Here is a 22823-nt window from a genome sequence, read left to right as displayed (position 1 = left end):
CATGTGGACGCAAGCTGTGTAAGAGGCGGCACCTCACTGACAATAGCGGAGACAGCATGGATGACCCAAGGGACCCACTCAATGCTTGCCTTCTGAGACCTGGGGAGTTGCCGAGTTCGCTATCACTCGAACAGGTAGTTAGTCGAAGATTGAGTAACTCAGGACAGCAGTTTGGCTGAATAGTAGGTAGAACATCAAGTATTTCACAATTACGTTAGAACTGATTTTCGAGCTCCCGCGGTAGTAGTAGTAGTACGTTTTCCATCCCGCGACTGCTGTAGCCGATACTACTCCGTATAATGACCCCTGTGACACTTGTCTATATGAATAATAGTTTCCCGAGGCCACAGTATCATCCCGCTGCTCACCATTTATTTGAATTGTGTAGGCCTCCTTTATGCTATAAGAGAGAGTTCTCTGCTTAGCTTTATGCATTATTATTTATCCGATACACACTAAGTTTTTGAAACATACAACATGACTCCTTCATCCGATAATCTTGAGTCCTCCCTTGGTCTTTCCATGCTTTTTGACTCCATCATGCTTGACCTTACCACTGCCGGAGCCACCACCCGAACCGCCGCCACCGCCATGCTTCTTCCCATTTTTCGTGTTGGACACGGGTCGGACCTCCGTGGTGGCTCGTCGGAGCAGAACCGGATGCGAGCCAATGTACTTGCCCTGCATCTCTCTCGCGGCCTTGAAATAGTCGTCGCCGTCGCTGAAGCTGACGAAGCCGTAACCTTTACTCTTCTGGGTACGTTTGTCGCGGATTACTCGGGCCTTTTGAACGGAGGTGTACTTGGAGAATGCCTTGAGTAGCGAATCGTCCGTGACCTCTCCAGCCAGGTTGCCTACAAACAAGCGAAAGTGTGCGGGATCCCACTCAAGGAGGGTCGAATCGGACCAGGTCTGACCACCTCCGGCACGAACCACAGTCTTCGGAGCAGGCTCCGGGTTACCCACGGTGGGTGCTGGCGTGTTAGCCGCTGTATTGGAACCGGATGGGGTATTGGCACCAGAAGCGGGACCAGCAACACCCGGGTTGACACCCGGGCGACCAGGGACCTTGCCGGCTACGGGCATCTCCTCCTTGTTTACGTAGGCACTCTGCCACTGTGCAATCTGGGCTTCCGTTTCAGGGTCCAGCCCCGATTCATTCCGGCCAAAGTTCCTCCCACGCATGCCATAGGCGCCAGACTGATCGCCTCCTGCTGGCGTGAAGGGGTTTTGAATTCGAGGTACAGACGGACCGTATGTGTTATCATTGTACTGGGCGGCCCCGTAGTAAGAAGGGCCGCTTTGATATGACGCTTGCGCCTGAGGGTAGTAGCCACCGTAACTGCCCGTGGTCGGTGTCGAATATCCACTAGATGTAGTAGGCGGAGCAGACACGACAGGGCTGCTGGTACGGTAAGATTGACTGGAAGCTACCGAGCGAGGCTGGAATGCTGTGATGGCGCTGTAGCCCGGTCGAGACCCGTTTCCGCCATAGCTGCTGTTTGCGCCTGACGGTGCCGCCGAGTATGCAGGTTGAAAGGTAGATGGTGAGGCAGCACTTGCTGTCGCCGGCGGCCGGGGAGGGAGAGATGACGGGGCTTGTCTGAGACCTGGAGGTGGCGGAAAGGACATGATGAACGGAGAGTCCGATATATAGTATAGAGAGAAAGGTGGTGGATGATGTGATGCGCCGTGTGCAAACTAGCAGCAGACACGTACCTTCAGGGTTTGACTGACGCAGCAGTCATACGCCAGACGTCACGCCTGAAAAAGGTTCCGAATCTTGATGGGGGGAAAGGACTAGTGATGAGCCTTTCTAGATCTTTCCTAGCACTAGTACAGAGACAGGTGAGTAGACAGAAGGGGAAGTGGTGGTGGAATATCTAACAATTCCTTGCTGTAGGGTGTGAAGAGGCGACGGCGGTCCCGATAGTCAGATGGGTAGTGTATGGAGTGATTGCGAACCGTGTGCTGTTGGGAGGTTCGGGTTGGCAAGTTTGGTGGCCCAGATGACGGATGAAGTCCAGCGCGGCAGGAGAGAAAAGACCGCATGAATGGTTTTTCTCGCCTCCCGTTCGATGCAAACCGGGCATTGCCTATACCACGTGACTTGAGCCATAAAACTCACGTGATAAAACAGCTGGCCGGCCAGGCTGACCTCCTGAGTCAGCCAGCCAAGCACGACTTTGAGCCCCCAACGGATTTCCCACATGTGATGCAACCCCCACCCTAAGCCCCTTTGGGAAATGCAGTAGCCGACCGCCGGGGGAGGATCGTCCCTATAGGAGGGCATCGTGCCAATTCCATCACGAGAGGAGAAAAAGACCAGTGCGGGATGAAGATAAGAAGTCCCCGGAAATAGCGGCCAGTTTCTCCGGCTTATGGATTTTCTCCTCCGCGGGGTCTAGATACCCAACAAAATCCGATGGCTGGGATACCGAAGGGCCATCGAAAAGCAGAACATACTATGACAATTGACACACTACATACAGGAGGAAGTCCGATGTTGTACCCGATAGATAGGCATTGTTGATACACTGGAATGAGGTGATGGAGAAACCACTGTCTGAACCAACAGTAACAGTGAATTACTGTTCGCAGTTAGACAAGATGGGGAAGAGTGGAGGGGAGACCGATTTATCCGCCTCCGAAGGTGCTTCACCGAACGTGTTCTGGGAAGTCTGGGAATTTCGGTCCCTTTTTTGGCTGTTGCTGGGCCGATGTAGGAATTAGGAAACGCGGGCTTTTTTACCTGCGTTACGGGCGTATTTTGCTGCGGCCGGCAAGTGCCCCTCCATGCCCCGCCATGTTTGAAGCTCCTGGCAACACCGTCATCTCCGAACATGTCATCCCCAGGGAATCAATTGGCGATTGGAGTTGAGGAATGTAGTGTCTGTCACCAATAAGGAATTGATAAAACTGAAACCCTCAATCTGGGAAGAAAAGATAATGTAGAGGTCGTATATTACGAGGATGACAGTGGAAATGGTGGGGGTTTTCATAGCAGTAGATGGTAGTAGTAGTATGTATGCATGCTTGTTGTATTACCCAAACCAGATTTAATTCAAAGAAAAAAAAAAAAAAAAAGAACAGCCATCACTCCTAGATACTACAACTACTTCTACTTACTATAGTTACTCACATAACAATAATTACTCACCAACAACCATTCTATCCGCGGGCTTCCATGTATGTTCCGGTACCAAACTCCCTCTCCCACCGGTGTACTGACTTACTACTACTAAGTCTTGTTCACCGGAGGACTCTGCTCCTCTCTTGTTCAGGTGCTGCCCCGCCCTCCGTCCCACCATGACGGAAGAGCTGCTCCGTAAGCCGTCCAGTTGCAGCGAATCCTGCTCTGACATCTTCGAACGCCTTCTCCCTTTCGCTCGCTTCTCTTCCTCTTCCTCTCTTTCCCTTCCTTCCCCTCCAAACTAAAACCTTCCTCCTTTTCTCCATCTTCCTCTAGGCAGTTAGTTCTTCCTGACTGTACATATATCCACCACCTCCCCCTATCCTCTACTTTTCCACCTCTTCCCATATCTCCATCTCCAGAGTCTCATACCCCCCACTATTTCATCATGGCTGACCAAGCTGTGTAAGTACCCTGCGGCTACCATTGTTCTCTCTTCCCTTCCCCTATCCCCTTTCAAGCCTACATGTCCCTCAATCATCTGCTTTCCCCCACAGCTTGGTACCCCTCCGACGCATCAATTTTGAGCCGGGGGAGATCCAGCAGCTGTTCGTGAGTCAGCTGGAGAATGAAAAGACTGCTCATATGGCTTCCAGGATCCATCTTCCATTGATTAGTGGTGATGGTGCAATGGACCGCCAGCTTCGTGGGGTTTGCGTCTCGACGTCATAGTAGCGTTAGAGGCAACGCAGCTTCACTCGTCACCCCCCAATTGTCACATTTCTGCCCAGCTATTGACAGAGGATTTGGCAACTGACTTTAGCGCCCGTCTCGCCGGCATCAATGTCGGCGCTCCGGCGCGTCCTTTGCCTAGTGCTGATTTCGGTCTCATCGGTCTGGCCGTTATGGGTCAGAACCTGATCCTTAACGCTGCTGACCACGGCTTCACTGTTTGCGCCTACAACCGCACAACCTCCAAGGTTGACCGCTTCCTTGAGAATGAGGCCAAGGGTAAGCTTGCTCTGCCAGGATGCATCTCAGCCCTCGGATCGACTAACGATTCGGGTTATCAGGCAAGCCCATCGTCGGTGCTCACTCCGTTGAGGAGTTCTGCGCCAAGCTGAAGCGCCCCCGTCGTATCATGCTCCTTGTCATGGCCGGAAAGCCCGTTGACCAGTTCATCGAGTCTCTTCTGCCCCACCTTGAGAAGGGTGATATCATCATCGACGGTGGTAACTCCCACTTCCCCGACAGCAACCGCCGTACCAAGTACCTCGCCGAGAAGGGCATCCGCTTCGTCGGCAGCGGTGTCTCCGGTGGTGAGGAGGGTGCCCGTTACGGCCCCTCCCTCATGCCCGGTGGTAACGAGGAGGCCTGGCCCTACATCAAGGACGTCTTCCAGAGCATCTCCGCCAAGAGCGACGGCGAGGCCTGCTGCGACTGGGTTGGTGACGAGGGCGCTGGTCACTTCGTCAAGATGGTCCACAACGGTATTGAGTACGGTGACATGCAGCTGATCTGCGAGGTAAGCTTGAGACCATGCAACGATTAGATATAAGTGTATGGCAACTGACTCATATGTTATAGGCCTACGACATCCTCAAGCGTGGTCTTGGTCTCCCCGCCAAGGAGATCGCCGATGTGTTCGCCAAGTGGAACACGGGTGTTTTGGACTCTTTCCTCATCGAGATCACCCGTGACGTCCTTTACTTCAACGACAACGATGGCACTCCCCTCGTTGAGAAGATCCTCGACAAGGCTGGTCAGAAGGGTACCGGCAAGTGGACCGCCATCAACGCCCTCGACCTTGGCATGCCCGTCACTCTGATCGGCGAGGCTGTCTTCTCTCGCTGCCTGTCCGCCCTCAAGGACGAGCGTATCCGTGCCAGCAGCCTTCTCGACGGCCCTACCCCCGAATTCACCGGTGACAAGCAGGCTTTCATCGATGACCTCGAGCAGGCCCTGTACGCCTCCAAGATCATCTCCTACGCCCAGGGCTTCATGCTCATCCAGGAGGTAAGTCTGTCCACAGTATGGTTAACCTCCTTTCGGCTACTGACAAGTTACTATAGGCTGCTCGTGAGTACGGCTGGAAGCTGAACAAGCCCTCCATTGCCCTCATGTGGCGTGGTGGTTGCATCATCCGCTCCGTCTTCCTCAAGGACATCACCAACGCTTACCGCAACAACCCCGACCTTGAGAACCTCCTGTTCGACGACTTCTTCAACACCGCCATCAAGAAGGCCCAGAGCGGCTGGAGAAACGTTGTTAGCAAGGGTGCTCTCTGGGGTATCCCCACTCCCGCTTTCAGCACTGCCCTCAGCTTCTACGACGGCTACCGCACCCGCGACCTCCCCGCCAACCTGCTGCAGGCCCAGCGTGACTACTTCGGTGCCCACACCTTCCGCATCAAGCCTGAGCACGCCAGCGAGACCTACCCCGAGGGCAAGGACATCCACGTCAACTGGACTGGACGCGGTGGTAACGTGTCTGCGTCCACCTACATTGCCTAAACGAAAATGCGATGTAAAACGCTGGACGTGGAGCCTCGCACTGGTCTAGCATGGGAACAGGCTGGGCTAGAATCAGGAGAGTTAACTAGTCGGGCTCCCCTGAGCACATAAACAAGAATGATGACGATCAAAACGACCAGCAAAACAGGAAATGAATTTCTATTATATTTTCATTAACATGTATCTAGATGTTTATTTTCTTTTCTTTTTCTTTTTTTGATGGGAAAAACGTATGGAATGAAATAGTCTTACGTTTCTTTTCACAAGTCTCTCAACACTGTAGTATAATAGTAGATTGAATCCTGAATTCTAATGAGTAGTGGGATGAATAAAGGACGTAGTTCCGAAGAGACAAAGTTGAGGCTGGTGAAAGAGCAGCCAACTGGTGATTGCCGGAGGTGCTACTCCGCCCTGGACTAAACCGGATTGGGCGACGGGAAGGTCGTGACTCCCTTTCGGCGGCCATCGTGTCAATCCAATGGTGCACAATCACACCACCATTCTGCCCAACTGCATGCCAGGACGCTGAGGAGCTTTCCTCCCGGGCTGGTTGTACTTTATTGGCGTCGTATTCACTTCTGTGTTTGTTGTTTTACTGGATATTTTATGTCTTTACTTTTTGTCGTTCCTTTACCCAACTACGACTAAGCTGCGGTTCCCGCCCGTCCCACTTTTGCTTGCTCCGCGCTCGAGTGCCATCGTCATTGCTGGTAACGACCGTGGCTTCCACCTAGCCTGGAATCCCATTCCGATCGATCATTTCGACCTGCGCTTGACGTGGTTAGCCCTCACCGTGAGCAATCGTGTGCTTGGGGCATTTTAGACTCACTCCGCCTTTGTTCCTCTGCAGAGACAGCCCAGCTACTGCCTGACTGTGGAGCCTGTCCTGTCCTGCACTGCTCTTGGTGGGATAGTTCAACTGTCTCCTGCCCGAGCATATGGCAGATAACAAGCGCCACAGCGTGGGAGCAAGAACATCTGCACAGGGATCGTCTGGCGCAACTGCAGGCCAGGGAATGGCTGGTGCCATGGTGCCTTTGGAGGTGGCATTGAGCCGTGCAATTGGCGCACGGTAAGCCTCGACCTATCATAGCACTGTTGAGCAGAGTTTCGTCTGTCCAGCAAGTGCTAGCACCTGCATCCCTTTGCCAGAAAGCCTCTGGATGGATGTATAGAGATCTCAAGTTCATGCTGATGTTGTGTTTTGTACAGTGTTCGTATCAGTACATCTCCGGTCGCCTCCACCATTGAGGGGACTCTGTTCACAGCCTGTCCGATCACAAACCTCGTTGCCATCAATACTGCCGAAGAGGGCAAGTCACAGACCGGCGATTACCACGTCATCCCGGTGTCGCGCATACAATCCTTCCAAGTTCTCTCTTTGTCTCCGTCCAACACCGATGGGGCTTCTTTCTCTGATGCCGTACCGCCTTTGCACGCACTTGATATTCGCGCTCTGAAGGCGCGGGAGGCCGCTGCTGTCGGGAAGCTGCAGGAAGGTGAAGCACGTCGAGGCAAGGGAGTCACCAAGGAGGCACAGGATCTCTTTGACGCATTCAGTCGCACAATGCCGGCCCGGTGGGATGGAACCAAGATCATCGTAGCCGATGCCGTCTCCATTGCGGCTCCTTACCGCCCCGACGACTGCCGGCCGCTTGTGGCGGGTGACACGGCTGCTCTTGCCCGAGTACGCATGGTGGTAAGTTGGCCTTATACATAAGACAGGATACGTCTGACAGTTGTGCAGCTCGAGATGGAGCGTAAGAAGATTGAACTGCGCAACGCGAGTGCAACTATTGGTAAGCCTAATACCATTCGTTTGGGACGGACCCGCTTGTATGAAGAATGGCGACTAACAATCTGATTCTAGGAGCCGGTGCTGCTGGACAACGTAAAGGGGGCTGAATACTACTTCCTAAATTTTTTTACCCATCTGAAAGGCTTGATTTTGCCTCTTAGGTGCAGTGCCGGGGATGATGATTTGCGTGGGACTCATTTATCCATGAACGCAATTTAGCGAAAATGATAAACCGGAGAATACGACTTCTCCCTGATTGTCAATTATACACGGAAAGGATTGCGCGAGGGGCCATGGTCGACGGTCCTTCAAGCAGGCGCAGACATGGACAAGGGCGACATGGCTTATACAGAAGCGGACTTGTACTTGACCCATGCTTGGTGCAGCGGACAAGCTTTCTGTCCTGGAAACCAGCGCATCATATAGGTCGGGAATGGAGCCTTGCCTTCTGGCATTTTCTTTAGATTTATTTCCATTAGATACAGGGGCGGCATGAATATGAGACCTATCTGATCTATTTATCTTCATTGACTGAACGACTACCGTATTAATCAGTTGTGTCATCAAGCAGCACATGTCCCATCAAGAATGACCGTCTCCGTACAGAACAACAATCTACACCCTATCTCCGTCTCTATATTTTTCAGAATTAGAAATAGGTTCCGATAAGACCACCAAATGGAGTCAATTTTGAGTTCCCTTTCTCCGAAAAAGCAACAACTGATTATTTGTTGCTTGATGTGTATATTGCATATTGATGGGAGATTACTTATGTCGGGAATACAGCAGTTCTGTTCAGCTGAGGCTTACCTTGGTACTATTGAGCCACTAGATGATTAGATCCGGAAGAGAGAGAGAGATAGAGAGGTATTGCTTTTGGCTGGGATGTGGGGGTGAGCATATAGTGCGTGTGCTGAGTGAGTTGATTAGATTGTGCATGAGTAGTCGCCTTACCAGGCTTATTTGGTACTATATTGGTCTATGTTGTGTAGTGGTGCAGATAGACTGCTAGCTGCAGTGGGGAATGAATTGGGTGGATAGTATATTAGATATAACACACATTCTTTATCGATTATAACAAACACAGCATAAGAATCCTCCTGTAGAAATCCTTATATTCCTAGCAACAAAAGTAGCCAAACAACTAGTAGTACTCATCACATAGTAATCATTCAATTGCACCAATTCCTATACTGAATCTCTGTAAGTACCCAACCCCTTCTGCACCAACAATAATAATGTTATTAACTACCAATTCCTATGAACCCACTTCCCCCCCCTCCCCCCCCCAACCCACCCCTCCTACAAGCAGCACTCGGACAAGGCGCCAAAGCCCGTCGACTCTTCCTCTTACATCTCCCACGCTTATGCCACAGATTCTTCACCCAGCTGCCTGCCTGCGCCCCCCTGAAATTCGGACATGTCACTCTTTGAGCGAAGAATGTGCCCGTGTTCAGGGACCGTCGTGCCCCCCGCATCGATCGCAGACCGTGCGTGTCGATTTCCACCATCCGCCGGAGCCTTGACAGTTCGCGCACGTAGTTGTGATCGCGCCGGTGCTGGCGCAGGCGGGGCAATTTCGGGGCATTGTTGTTGTTGTCTGGAGATGTGTGATTGTTAGGGAGGTGGATGTGGTAGAGGGAGGGAGGTAGCTGGTTTGGTTGGGATGAGGGTGTTAGTTGTAGTAGGTTATTAGGGTTGGGTGGGTTGTGGGTATGTAGAAGGGAAGATTACAGTTTGATATGTTGTGACTGTGGATGAAGTTGGGTGTATAGGAGGTTGATGGGAAATAGACTGCTCGACAAGAAAAGGGATTATCGATGCTGTAATCTACTTAGATCTGAATTGCTAGTTATACTATATATTGACCTTGCGGCTCTGGTCATCTCACAATGCTTAGTATAACTGCATATACTATCAGACAAGGAATCGACCCCAAGTTCAGTAATATAAGTATGAAGGTATACAATACTACTTCTAGTCCAGAACCATGCCATAACACTCAGCTACCTAGTTGGTACAGTGTAAATATGCATAAAAATGGTCTTAAGATTGAAAGCCAAGGAACAACTTCATGAAGTACTCTCATCTCTGGCGTGTGAAATGGCTCGGACCGAACCCCAAGAAAAAGCCCTTTGGTTCTAGCCAGTGGCATACTCCCACATACTATCTTACCTGCATGGACCACGTATCTGTCACGAGGTGGAGTTGATCCTTTGGCGTGATGAACTTGGTTCATGCTTTGTTGGAACCGCTTGTAGCGCGGTCTGGCTTGGGGGGTAGATTGCAGGCAGTGGTATATATGGTGGTCTTAATGGGTTGGGTATTAGGAGGTTATATAAAGGGAGGGAACTATGGTGGTGGTGCAGTGTGGTAATGGTTCGTGGTTAGCTGAGGATGGGTATTGAGGTGTATTGTATGGGGATTCTGAGAAGTAATGATTTCAGTAGACTTGAGAGATGAGCATGGAGATGCTGAGATGCTGAGTTGCTATTGCTTTGATGGTTGTTGATGTGGCATATGTACATTGCCTGTAGTATTCCACTGCGGGAGTCTACGATCTAGATACTGCATCGATAACATTAGACTGAGAACTCTAAGTTAGTTTAATTGTCAACTCTATTCTCTCTGACTTTGTGGAAATCTACGAGACGAAGCTCTTTCGTTGGAACTTGAAAGTGAGAGGGATACGGAGTGTACATTCATTTCAAGAATTGACAGGACCATTTCTACGGAATCATTTCAAGTCCCACATGCACGTGGTTGGGGGAGTTTGTGAAAGGTTCCACGAACATGTTCGCTTTCCAGGAAATCGTCGAGTAGTACTTGTCCTCAGTTCTGAAATTGTGATCATGTTGATTCTAGTTGGTCAACGTAGGTACTTATGTGGATGGACAGGAGGACTGGAATAAATCTTGAGTGCATGCACAAGCATACTTGTGACATTGGTCTCCATTGTCTGTCTGTTTCGTGGATTCGGTATATACCGTAATCAAGGGTTCATGTCATGTAGATAGTAGGTTTATATCCCCGGAGTGCGGACTTCTTATGCTTACACAACCTTTGCTTGCTTTCATCTGATTTTCAATGGGCTTCAAACGTTAAGCAGGATTTCCTCTTATTTGTTACAATTGAGGTTATATCCATGTAGTAAAATGTATACTAATGGTCAACCCAACAAGAAATAGATTCCTAGAAGAGATACACATAACCACCCGTATGATAGTAGCACAAATAAGAGAAGATAGCTAAACCAGGAGCTACATTATCCATGATATTCGGGTGACTAAACTACTCGCATGTTACATTGGCAGCTGCATCAATACAATTTGGAATGATATGCAGTTATCTGTTGTTTCGTTGTTTATGTCCTCAGAGTAATAGCTTGTTGTCATCGACTGAGAATGCCAAGTTGTATACGTCCAGTGCGTGCTTCAGAGCGATCAGTGGGTGCGCAGGAGAGCTGAACGGGATGGGACAAAAGACTTCAGTAATGTCGTTACTATTATTTTCTCCGGAGAAATAATATCAGCAGCGGATTATCTACTAGTACCATGAAAGCAGAACTAAACTTTCAGAGATGTTGAAGTGTGGCTGACTGACTGACAGACAGAATTTCAATAAACTACTGTGTAGTAGATAATTTAGTAGCTCGAACTATTGATTGCATTGCGGGAGGAAAATAGTGTGATGAGTGACAATGACTTAGTCTGTGCTTACTGCAGCTGTTCAGCCCTCACCTAACTACTAGTATGGAAAAAGGTTCAGGCAAGGCAAGGGAGTGTTGTAGAAAAAGAAAAAGGCAAAAGCCACAATGGAATTCTCCGAGCCGCTTGGACCCATTGTACTTTGATGTACAATAAAGTAGTCTAGTAGTAGAGACTCCGTGCATAGTCTAGCATAACAGCATAAGCAAAGAAAAGAAAAAGAAAAAGGGTATGGAAAAGAAGTGAGTGAGTGAGTGAGTGCATTCCGGGTTCCCTGCAGCTCCCGCCCCTCTTTTTGCAACAGAATCGGGATCATCAGTGGATCATCAGATGCAGGTTTAGCATCATGCAGATTGGGCTATTGTATGAACTATGGGATTAGCTAACGCGGGTGCAGGGCTGCATGAGATTGATAGTTTGTGAGTGTGTGTGTTTTCTTGATGGGGATCATTTTAGGGCATGGTCTGGTCTACTGTGGGATGTGTTGGGTGAAGTCTGCATGGCATAAGTGTGATGACATGATTTGATGGGTGGTGGCGATTGAGACATGGCGAAAAGGAAGGAAATAATGATGACTCAATGAGTTGAGGAAGTGGATACAAGGGACAGAAGATCATTCTTCACACAAATGATCGGTGTTGGGGCCACCCCGCATTATTGATGGGGTTGATGGGATGGGATCAGCATACTTTGTGCTTTGAAAGTAGTCTAGCTCTCTCTCGCTCTCGCTGCTGGAGTGTGACCCAAATGAGGGAGCAGCTGTTCTGCCCAGGTTCTGGGGGCAATGAATGGGGCATTGAGGTGGGGGAACAATGGCATACCTCACTAGCCATATGCACCTCAACTCATGAAATCCTATCTATCCAGTCTAGATACCTTGGCTGTGGTCATTTCTATCGGAAAGACGGCCGTCTTGTTCCTGCCGAGGGGAGATAAAAGGGAAAAAAGGACCAGAAGCGGCCGTGGATTATTGCATTGGGCGGCACCCAATCAGCCCAGCGATGGGGTCGTGTTTAAAGTTGGATCCAAGGAAGCTCCGAGTCGATTCAGGTCTAACCGCCAAGAGTCGGTGTGAATAATCTATTAGTTGTGATCATGAGAGACGGCACGAAGCGCCGCTTTTTCTTCTTTTTATTTTCTTTCTTACGGTCGGAAATAGTTGTAGACCAGTGTAGACATCAGTAGCCTAGTGAGGTGGTGGATGTTTCACTACATGTCTACTGTTACTTACTAAATAGTACTCTGACTTGCCAACAACCATCGGCTATCCGCGGGTTGTTGCTGCTGCCTGATCGCGTGAGGAGATGCTGGTTTAATCCCTCTCTTTCTTGCTACCCGTAGGAGGAAATTGATGATGATGTTGTTGTTCTTGTTCAATCCTCATATCTTCTCCGTATCAATTGATCGATCGATCTATTGTCTCCACGAGTGATGAAGCTGAAATGCTCTAGTTGATCGCCAGCCATGGATGATGATCGAGTTTAGTCAAGTTAACTCCAAGGGAAGCAATTAATGCTGACCCCGGATCGGCCGGAAGGGACCAAAGACCCGAAGGAATCTAGAAAACGAGGATCCCCGCTCCGAATCTGGGAAGGTTGGCTGGTGACTTGTCGAGCTGAGCAGAACACCCAGCATCATTTGACAATGTTAGTAGTAGTAGTACACAATTCTTGACTCGAACTGGGATTATTTCAATAGGGGCCAAAACAAGACAAGGAAGATGAAAAACAAAGGGCCCTTGGTTGAGTCTTCTTTTTGAGACGCGGATGGATGGTGGATCCTGGTGCCTGGCCTTTTTCGGACGGTCCTTCTTTTCTGTCATCATTTATTATTTCATGATTGATTAATAACCTTCAGCACCAGGTGATGCTCGTATCCCTAATCGACCAGGGGGAGAGGATTAACTAACTAACTAACTAACTACTAGTGGACTATCGCGCTATGACGTTGGAGAGGCTGTGGCTGTTGGCAACAACATCCATATTATTATTATTCTGATGATTATTATTGTAATAGTAATAATCTTGTTCGAATTTCTCTGTTTCCCTTGGCGAGAAAAACAATAATTCCAATATCCACTTTTGGGTTGAAACTGGCACTACTACTGTTTAGACTGTGACTGACTGCCTGCCTGCCTTGACTCCCTCTTCCTCTCTCTCCCTTTGCCATTCCATTCCAATTCCCCATTTTCCCAAATGCTCATTCTGTTTCTCCGTCTCAACTGGTTCATCCTGCTGTGCTGACTGGTTGTGTGAATCCCTCCTTCTTTTTCCTCCTTTCATTTCTTTTTTCCCTATCCTGTTTTTCTTTTCCTCCTTTCGCGTGCTTATCCCGCCTCTTTCCTGGCTCACTGTCTCTCTCTCTGCCGCTATCAACGGGGACGGCGTTCGTGCATCGGTCGCCCTTGCATCCCCCATCCTTTCTCCTCCTGCTCGGGCTGTCCTGCTGCCACTCCTATCTATCTCTCCCACACACACACCCTCCCTTGACATTTTTCCTTTTTCTCTCTCGTGACTCTGATTTGCCTTCTTCTGCGTGAGCTTTTTGTCAACGTCCCCACTAAGACCAGTCAATTCCCTCACCGGCTTTCCTTCATCACTCTCCTTCGGGCATCCGGTGCCCCTCGCCATTCTTCACCCTCGCGAATCCCTCCCCTCCGGTCCTAAAACTAGTATTCTCCCTCAGCGCTGGCCCACTTGAGACACATACACATACCCTAGTCCTACCTTTCGTCACTGATGGGGCTCGCGCCATCCTAGCGACTAACCCTCCTTTCCCTCTCCTTATCGCCCTCTTATATCGTGCGCCGTCCCGCCCCGACGGCACTCCCTCTCCGACCATGGGTGTCTCCCCATCTGGCAATCATCATCGACGGCGGAGCTCAGTGCTAGCGGGCGCTTCACAGTCAGCTCCAATCGAACACCGGGACGATACCCCAAGGGCCATTGGAGACGCTGCTGGCTCCAAACGAGAGGAGCCCAAGTCCTCGCCGGCTGAGGACGCCGACATCTCCGACCTGTCCTCGATCGCAGAGAGCTTGGAAATGGATTATATTAGCTCAGACGACGACCTCCATGATGACGAAGAAACGGGTCTCACAGCGAAGCAGAGACGCCAGAGGCGCCGCAGAAGGCAGCAGCGTCGACAGTTGGATGCCCGCATCGCCGATGTCAAGGCGTCGAAGCACGATACACTACCCTTTGGATTCACAGACAGTGATGTCTTCAGGAGGCTGTCCATCAATGCGGGCTTGATCCTACTGTGGTATTTCTTTTCGCTGTCGATTTCAATTGTGAGTTGGTTGCTCCCGTGCGCGTATTTCCTGGCTTCACATGCTAACCCCCGTCGGTCTTGGTAGTACAACAAGTGGATGTTCTCCGATGACGATGTTGTCTTTCCTTTCCCCCTCTTTACCACGAGCTTGCATATGGCCGTTCAGTTTACCTTTTCATCCATTCTCCTATATTTGATACCCTCCCTGCGTCCGAAAGCGCCCGCTGCATCCACACCCACAGGCTCGCCCGTGAGCGAACATGATCCCCATGAGTCCCGACCGGTGGTCACCCGGTTATTCTACCTTACACGTCTCGTCCCCTGCGGTGCGGCGACTTCCCTCGATATTGGTCTAGGAAATATGTCCCTGAAGTTCATTTCCCTCACCTTCCTCACCATGTGCAAATCATCCGCACTAGCATTCGTCCTTCTCTTTGCCTTTGTTTTCCGCCTCGAAACCCCATCCGTCAAGTTGATCGTGATCATTGCTACGATGACCGTGGGTGTGGTCATGATGGTCGCCGGCGAGACCGCGTTCAATGCGGTTGGGTTTATCCTCGTCATTGCATCCGCCTTCTTCTCGGGCTTCCGATGGGGCCTCACACAGATCCTCCTTCTACGCCATCCGGCGACGGCGAACCCGTTCTCGACCCTCTTCTTCCTTACGCCTGTGATGTTTTTCTCCCTGATCGTCATTGCGCTGGCGGTAGAGGGGCCTTTGGAGATCATCGCTGGCTTCCAAGCCCTGGCGGCTGCCCGTGGAGGCCTGTTTGCTGTCTTCCTGCTGATCTTCCCTGGTATCCTGGCTTTCTGCATGATTTCCTCTGAGTTTGCGCTCCTCAAGCGCTCCTCGGTCGTGACGCTGAGCATTTGCGGCATCTTCAAGGAAGTCGTCACCATCAGTGCTGCCGGGGTCATCTTCCACGATCAGCTCACTGCAGTCAACATCACGGGCCTGGTGGTCACCATTGGCAGCATCGCGTCCTATAACTACATGAAGATTTCGAAAATGCGCTCAGAAGCTCAGAAGGGCGCGTGGACACGGAGTCCTAACCTGGACTCTGAGGACGATTCCGATCCGACTGGGGAGCGCGGAGAGTACAGTCGGATCCGCAACCCCGAAACGAGCACGTTCCACTCTCCGGGCATTCATGTCGACGAGGACAATGTGAATATCACTCCTGAGGATGACTTGACCGCTGGCGGTCGGCGCTCATTCCGTGTTCGTGCCAGCGGCGCTAGCAATGCGCTCGGGTTAAGCATTAACACTACCAATCTAGGGGACCACGATAGAAATTTCTCCCCTCGAGTGTCGGCCCCCTCGCCCTTGAAATCAGCACCTCCCGTCATCACGTCCCTGGAAGCCGAGCTTAACCGGACGGCTTCCGGCCCTAGCCTCGGTAGCAAGCCCCAGACATCTCCAGAACGGGCTTCACCTGAAGGACGCTCAGCTAGCTAGACGAGTATCCTTGGAATTGCTGCTTCAAGCATTCTCACCATGGTTCATGGGACCACTGGTATGGTTCGACCTGGATTTTGCTTCCCTACTTTTCTTGATATCCCAAGACCCCTTTGTCGGTCTACAACGTCATGGCATCAGCGTTCGAGTTCGTCGATGGTCGCAGCACGTTTCTGATTTGGATGGTCCTTTTTCATTTTATAACGGCGGTTCTGATCAGCATGCCTAGAAATCGGCATGTCTGGAGTACATTGGGCGTCCCGCACATATTGGCAGACGATGTCTGGTATAGACAGTGATTTATCGAGTGATACCATGTTATCTATCTCTTAGCTCTAACGGAGCTTAATCGCATTGCAGTCTACGTAATATCGATGTCGAAGTAGAACACTCTACTCCAATATTATACCATTCACACACATCATTCTGTTCATACATTGAAAGACTCCATACGTAGTACTATACTAATACATGGCTTCACTTCTCCGAGCAACTCTGACACCCCTCCTCATCACTCCCTTCCCCATCACTCTCATCCTTCCCCTTCTTCCCCCTCGTAGTTTTCGACTTTGTCTTCGTATTCCCCTTCGCCTTCCCACCCCCATTCATCATCTCCATCAACGTCTTCTGCCCCTTCTCCTTCTTCGCCGCCTTCTTCGCCTCCGCCTCCATCTTCCGCTCATACTGCTCCATTTGCTTCTCACGCATCTCCCTCCCTTCCTCAGATAACTTCGCCTCCAACGCCCGGAACTCTTCTCCCTCAGGATCCATCCCAATCAACGACTCAAGCAGCGCGATTTCCCCCGCCCAGACGTTGAAATCCGGTACTAGCTTTGCAGAAGCCCCAGCCGGCTTCTTCTTGCCCTTGGAAGACCCATCATCTCCTTCCTCCTTGATATCTTCTCCCTCGGGCCGATCTATCGGCGTCTCTAATATCATGGGTAATCCCTCGAGCCGCGGCTCGTTCATAACGTTGTGGAATGCGCGGAGACCCAGGAATCCCGTGCCGATGTTGGCGTGTAAGTCGCGTTTACTTCCCCGCGGTGCTTTGGAGTCGTTTAGGTGCAGGGCGCGGAGGTATTGGAGGCCGATTACGTCGGAGAATTCTTGCATGAAGGAGGCGAAGCCTGATGGGGAGGTGAGGTCGTACCCTGCTGCGAAGCTGTGGCAGGTGTCGATGCAGATGCCGATGCGGTGGTGGTATTCTTGCGGGATTTGGGTTAGGATGTCCCGGAATTCGTGTAGGTAGCCGCCTATTGTGCTGCCGTGGCCGCACATGGTTTCCAGGACGGGGGTGACGGTGCTGGTTGCGGCGAGGGCGGAGGTTAGGGCCTTTGCGAGTCGGGTTATGGCTGAGGCGTGCGGGGTTTGGTTGGCGCTGCCGGGGCTGTGGGGTTGGGGAGTTAGTTGGGGGTTGTTTGGGGGAGTTGGGCAGGGTGATGAGGTAGAGGGTGTAGATGTGGGGTGGTTGGGGGCTTACTGGAAGTTGTAGAGGGTGATGCCGAGGGCTTCGCAGCGGCGGAGGTCGTCGAGGAATGAGTCGTATGCTTGCTTGGCTTTGGTCTTGTCTTCTTGGGCGAGGTTCACGAGGTAGGAGCCGTGGGGGAGGATGTGTCTGGTATGTGGTTAGATTAGGGTTGTGTTGGGTAGGTTGGTGTAGGTTGGGAAGCTCACTTTGCGCCGTCGTATTTGTGCTCGATGCAGAGGTTGCGGAATTGGTCGCGGTGGTCATCTTGGAGGGCCGGGTTGTCCCATTTGCGCTGGGACTTGAGGAATAGGGCAAAGGCGTTGCCGCTGGGAGGGATTAGTGATGGTTGGTTGGGTTGGGTCAGTGGACATACCCGATGTGCATGCTGTTGTGAACCGCGTTGAAGACGCCTGTAACACATCGTAAGCATCATATCATGAATGATTGTATTCAGCAATGCCAACCTTTGGCGGCGCTGACATGAGCGCCTACGCACATGCGCAGACCCTGCGTGCGCGCCCTCAATGGTACCATCTCGACTTCTTCCTTTGTCTTTCTCTTCCTCGTAACTTTGGCCTTCACCTTCGGCTTCTCATCCACTTCTTCGTCCTTGATCTCGTCTTCGTCGTCAATGTCTGCCTCGACCGTGACTGTCTCTTCCTCCTCAACCTCTTTCTTCACCGAAACGACCCGACCACGAGATTTCCTCGGTGTCACCTTGGGGCTCTCAGCAGATTCGGTCGGTGCTGTGCGCGCGGTGGATTTGCCAGACGGCGACTGCGTTCCGAGACCTTCGACGGATTTAACGCGCTTCGATCTTCGTAGCGGGGAGCTCTGTTCCTGAGCGTCGTCTGGCTTGCGCTTGTTGCCTCCCAGTTCGGGGGAGCGTGGCGGCTCAGTCGCCACTGCGGTTGAGGCTGCTTTTCGGGTACCGCGCGGAGGCATCGCAGCTTGTCTGGGGCACTTCAAGGACTATGAAGTCACCCGATCTGGCCAGTCGTTCTGGAATGGTGGGATGGCAGGCGATGGTGGGCCGTGAAAGACAGCAGGATCGGCCCGGCGGTTTGACGCGGTCGACGCGAGCGGGAATTGCTTGCTTGAGGCGATTTCTTTATCTGGACCTCCCACGCGTTAGATCGAGTGGAATAAGAATTGCTTAGGTGTATTTCGATCTAGTAACTGATTTGAATCATAAATATTCCCTGATAAATTATGGACTGTCCTCAACGAGCATCACGAACATCTCTGCAGCAGCGGCAGCGAATATTACCCGATATGGGCTAGCGGCCATGTGACTGGTCGTCGAGGTAACGAGCCACAGTGGGACTAGCGGCTGTTTATCGATAAACTGCCCGAGTCGGTCAATCCCATCCATTCAATCTCCTCGAGTCCCTTTGCTTCATCGCGCCAGCCCACCATCTCGACATCTTCACCGCTATCATCGCAAACTTACTACGACCGATCACTAACCACCCTCCACGCACTCGCTCTGATCCACTTCTCTTCATCATCTGTCGCCGCAATGGCGGCCAACGAAGACCACGTCAACTTCGACATCATCGAAGGCCAGAAGGAGAACATTCAGTCGCTACCAGGAGGCCGCTCAGCAAGAGAGTTGGCTCGCATCTTCTCTCCGCGCGAGTCTACAGACATCTTGGCTACACCGTCGCCGAATGATACCCGCACAGTGAATGATGGCATCCGCCAGGAATACGAGACAGAATTGCAGGCCATAGGAGAATCCGACGACCCGCTGGATATTTACGACCGATATGTGAAATGGACGCTAAATGCATATCCTACCGCCCAGGCTACAACTGAATCCGGCCTTCTGCCCCTCCTGGAGCGTGCCGTGAAACACTTCCTCAACTCCCCTCATTATAAGAACGACCCCCGTTACCTGCGCCTGTGGCTCCACTACATCAGACTCTTCTCCGACTCACCCCGCGAGACATTCGCTTTTCTGGCACGTCACCGCATTGGAGAAGGACTTGCATTGTTCTACGAAGAATTTGCGGCCTGGCTGGAAAGTGCAGGAAGATGGACACAGGCCGACGAGGTGTACCGGCTTGGCATTGACAAGGAAGCGCGCCCCGCAGAACGACTTGTGCGCAAATACAGCGAGTTCCAGCACCGCTACGAAAACCACACACAGGACAATGGTCCCTCATCGCCTGCACTACCGGCTGTGCGCCCAGCGTTGGCTGCCAAGGTCGACCCCTTCGCTTCAGCTTCTGCGGAAGAAGCCGATCCCCAGGCCCAGCGCCCAGCGCCCGCGCGCAGCGCTGCCCCGAAGACGAAATCCGGCAAGCCGAAGATGGCGATCTTTTCCGATGCTGATTCACCCAGCCAACCAGCTGTCAGCGCGCCGGCACAAGGGTGGGACAGCATTGGATCGATGCATGACCGACGGAAGGAGAACAAGGTTGAGGCAAAGCCATGGGCAGGAGAGACTTTGAAGGCAGGGAAGAAGCCGGCACCGGCACAGAAGATGACGATTTTCAGGGATGAGGTAAGTTCAGGTTATTTTACCTACTCTTTCTGATTTCCGTATATTTACGATCACAGGACTAATTGGTGGCATGAACCGCATTGGTTTACGATTTATGTATTCAGTCAAATTCAAATTTACAAGCAAAAGAAGCATTGCAATCGAAACATGTACCAGAGCATCGCGTAAGGGAAGCGGTTAACCCACGTACAGGGAGACGGGAGCGCGTCTTCGTCAACCTTGAAGCAGTATACCCAGACTACAAGAATCCGAATCATGAGGTGAGCTTCGAGGAACTTAGAGCCATCAGCCGTGGTTGGATGGGCAAGAACTGGCGGGCCCAAAAAGAGCCCCTCAAGCAGATCTCAGGCAATGCTGCTTCTGCGGAGATTCCCTCCGAGAATCCTCTTGAGCATGGCCTTGAGAATGACCTGCCACAACAATTTAAGCAGAAGTTGACTGTCAAAGATGCAGAGACTCACGACCCCGACCGGGGAAATTCGGCCCAGGAAAGCAAAACCAGCAAAGCGCGGAAGTTGAAGCTTCGTGAAGTGAAGGGAGAGACACAGACGAGTAAGTATCTACTTTGACTCATTTCGTACTTAATGATCTTTCATTCATTGTCTTGTGTACTAATCCAACTGAAGTCAAAATGAAATTTGATTCGCCCACTGGAGGCAAGATTCGCCGCAAGAGCACGGCGGAGCCAACCATGACTATCCACACCCGCGCTGCAACAGACGAGATCTATAGCATCTTCAACCAGCCACTCAAAGCAGAGACCGAGAATGCAGAGAGTAGTGACTTCGATGACGATGATTATACGAGCGCTGGAGAGAGCACGGTCACTGGTCGCATGTCTGCTGCATCAAGCGACTTCGGCGATGATGATACGACCTTTCATAAGTCGTTTGTCGAAGGTGACGAGGATGGGTTCGAAGATAACACTCGCGCTGAGAGTGTGGCAGATGGAGAGTGGACGCAGTTCTCGGCCTGTGATGTGCCGGATCTGGGCGCTGCTCATTCACCTGCCATGCCCGAGGACTCCACATATCATGGCCGAGAGGATAACACAGAGCAGTTCGATGATGCAGATGAAAATGGCGAGAGGCAGCGATTTGTCCCCCAAATGCCTGAAGATTACAATCCACCATATGGCCCTTATCGAGACCCCGCAATCATGGCTCAGAATCGCCTGCCTTTCATGACACCAATCGTTGAACAGACCGAACATTCTTTGTCAATGACAGCAGCGAGGAACAGCCTCTACAATGCGAAGACGCCGTCGAAGCCCCCGATGGGCAATCTCTTGTTGTCGAGCCCATTGCTTCCTGCCACACCTCACCACGATGACTTCCCTGATATTCCTGAAGACGTTGCTCTCAGCCCCACGATGGAGAAATTTCGAACAAGCTTCAAATTGAGTCCCCTGAAGGAAATCACTCAAACAGGAGTAGTTATCAAGGATGAGCTGTGCAACCCCACTGACAGGGATATTCGTAACAAGATTCTTCGGTCATTGCAGCCTCCGCTGGCATCGTACCCTGGCTACCACGGCCACCCGGACATGGACACTCACTATGGCTCTGAGATACAGCGATACCTCAAGACAAGCCCAAAGCGTTCAAGAAGCGGGGATGAGGCATCTTTCGATGTTCCCATCCTTGAACTTCCAGGTGCTGAGAGAAGCTATATCATTAGGCGTGAGCTCGGTGCCGGTGCTTATGCGCCGGTCTATTTCGCAGAGAGCATCGACAGTCTACCTTCCGACTCGGAAACCGACTCCAACAACAGAGATTCCCACAACCCTAGTCCCATTCGATATGACACACCCCGTCACGGCTTCGAAGCGATCAAGCTGGAGGTAGGACCGCCCAGTGAGTGGGAGTTCTACATGATCCGCACGGCAAACGAACGATTGAGCCAGCATCCCGAATACTCCCGCGCCACTGAAAGTATCATCCGCGCGCACGAGCTTCACGTCTACAAAGGAGAAAGCATCTTGGTCGAAGATTACCGTGGACAAGGAACATTGCTCGATCTCGTGAACCTCATCCGTAACGAGCCGATCTCAGCTACCACCAACGCCGAAGGCGGAATAGACGAGGTCCTGGCCATGTTCTTCACAGTAGAGCTATTCCGTATCGTCGAGTCCCTTCACTCCTGTGGCATCTTACACGGCGACATCAAAGCCGACAACTGTCTCGTCCGTCTCGACGACAAGCCCGTACCGCCTCCCTCCCTGATCGACCTAGGCGACGAGATCACCGCAGACCCACGCGAAATCCACTACTCCCCCCGGGGCCTCCACGGCTGGCGCAACAAGGGTCTCTCCCTCATCGACTTCGGCCGCAGTATCGACATGCAAGTCTTCCAACCATCCGTCCAATTCGTCGCCGACTGGGAGACCGGCAAGCACGAATGCAACGAAATCCGCGAGAAGCGACCCTGGACGCACCAAATCGATCTCTACGGCCTAGCAGGCACCATCCACGTCATGCTCTTCGGAAAGTACCTCGAGTCTATCCCCAGCGGCAATACCCCTGAGACAAAGACATACCGAATCCGCGAGTCTCTGAAACGCTACTGGGAGCGCGACATCTGGAACGACGTCTTCGACCTCCTCCTCAACCCCGGCGAAGAGAGATGGGCTCAGCTGGAACGCGCAGGCCAGAACCCTGCCGCTATGGCCAGTGAGAACGGACCTATCCTCCCCGTGACGAACTCCATGAGACATCTCCGCGAGAGAATGGAAGCTTGGCTCTTCGCTAATGCAGAGAAGAAGGGTCTTGGACTGCAGATCCGGAAATTAGAGGCTATTTATGCGGAGAGGAGGAAGCGCTTGGAGAAGTGTTAATCTAAATGCTTCTTTATCCTTTGTTCGCCTTCTTTCACTGTTCCCCTTACAACCAACCCTACCCTCCCCTCCCCTTTGTCCTTTCACTAATAATCCATCATCCCCTCTCGACGATGCACGTGAC

The 22823-nt window shown here is 51.6% G+C and overlaps 7 protein-coding genes across 7 annotated transcripts; 4 read left to right on the top strand and 3 right to left on the bottom strand.

Annotated features, from left to right (window-relative positions):
• Positions 1-486: 486 nt before the first annotated feature.
• Positions 487-1632, bottom strand: AKAW2_80175S (RNP domain protein; the record flags this gene model as incomplete). Its single annotated transcript, XM_041681166.1, has 1 exon — positions 487-1632. One exon carries the CDS (start codon positions 1630-1632, stop codon positions 487-489), a length of 1146 nt encoding a protein of 381 aa, XP_041548136.1.
• A 184-nt stretch (positions 1633-1816) lies between these two features.
• On the bottom strand, positions 1817-2093 carry AKAW2_80174S (uncharacterized protein; the record flags this gene model as incomplete). The annotated part of the gene is made up of 2 exons (XM_041681165.1): positions 1817-1833; positions 1889-2093. The coding sequence occupies 2 exons, from the start codon at positions 2091-2093 to the stop codon at positions 1817-1819; spliced, it is 222 nt and encodes a 73-aa protein (XP_041548135.1).
• A 1945-nt stretch (positions 2094-4038) lies between these two features.
• On the top strand, positions 4039-5646 carry GND1 (NADP(+)-dependent, decarboxylating phosphogluconate dehydrogenase; the record flags this gene model as incomplete). The annotated part of the gene is made up of 4 exons (XM_041681164.1): positions 4039-4144; positions 4207-4658; positions 4721-5149; positions 5206-5646. 4 exons carry the CDS (start codon positions 4039-4041, stop codon positions 5644-5646), a joined length of 1428 nt encoding a protein of 475 aa, XP_041548134.1.
• A 938-nt stretch (positions 5647-6584) lies between these two features.
• On the top strand, positions 6585-7551 carry AKAW2_80172A (anticodon-binding domain-containing protein; the record flags this gene model as incomplete). The annotated part of the gene is made up of 4 exons (XM_041681163.1): positions 6585-6718; positions 6859-7345; positions 7394-7445; positions 7517-7551. The coding sequence occupies 4 exons, from the start codon at positions 6585-6587 to the stop codon at positions 7549-7551; spliced, it is 708 nt and encodes a 235-aa protein (XP_041548133.1).
• Positions 7552-13990: 6439 nt separating this feature from the next.
• Positions 13991-15883, top strand: CAS42 (putative nucleotide-sugar transporter; the record flags this gene model as incomplete). Its single annotated transcript, XM_041681162.1, has 2 exons — positions 13991-14443; positions 14510-15883. 2 exons carry the CDS (start codon positions 13991-13993, stop codon positions 15881-15883), a joined length of 1827 nt encoding a protein of 608 aa, XP_041548132.1.
• Positions 15884-16360: 477 nt separating this feature from the next.
• AKAW2_80170S (DNA-(apurinic or apyrimidinic site) lyase APN1) lies at positions 16361-18296 on the bottom strand (the record flags this gene model as incomplete). The annotated part of the gene is made up of 5 exons (XM_041681161.1): positions 16361-17270; positions 17364-17498; positions 17558-17677; positions 17725-17761; positions 17816-18296. 5 exons carry the CDS (start codon positions 18294-18296, stop codon positions 16361-16363), a joined length of 1683 nt encoding a protein of 560 aa, XP_041548131.1.
• Positions 18297-18873: 577 nt separating this feature from the next.
• On the top strand, positions 18874-22699 carry AKAW2_80169A (putative checkpoint protein kinase (SldA); the record flags this gene model as incomplete). The annotated part of the gene is made up of 3 exons (XM_041681160.1): positions 18874-19863; positions 19968-20415; positions 20490-22699. The coding sequence occupies 3 exons, from the start codon at positions 18874-18876 to the stop codon at positions 22697-22699; spliced, it is 3648 nt and encodes a 1215-aa protein (XP_041548130.1).
• Between the last annotated feature and the right edge of the window lie 124 nt (positions 22700-22823).

This window comes from Aspergillus luchuensis, chromosome 8 (assembly GCF_016861625.1).
Source record: "Aspergillus luchuensis IFO 4308 DNA, chromosome 8, nearly complete sequence".
NCBI lineage: Eukaryota > Fungi > Ascomycota > Eurotiomycetes > Eurotiales > Aspergillaceae > Aspergillus > Aspergillus luchuensis.
This window is presented reverse-complemented; position numbering and strand designations above follow the sequence as displayed.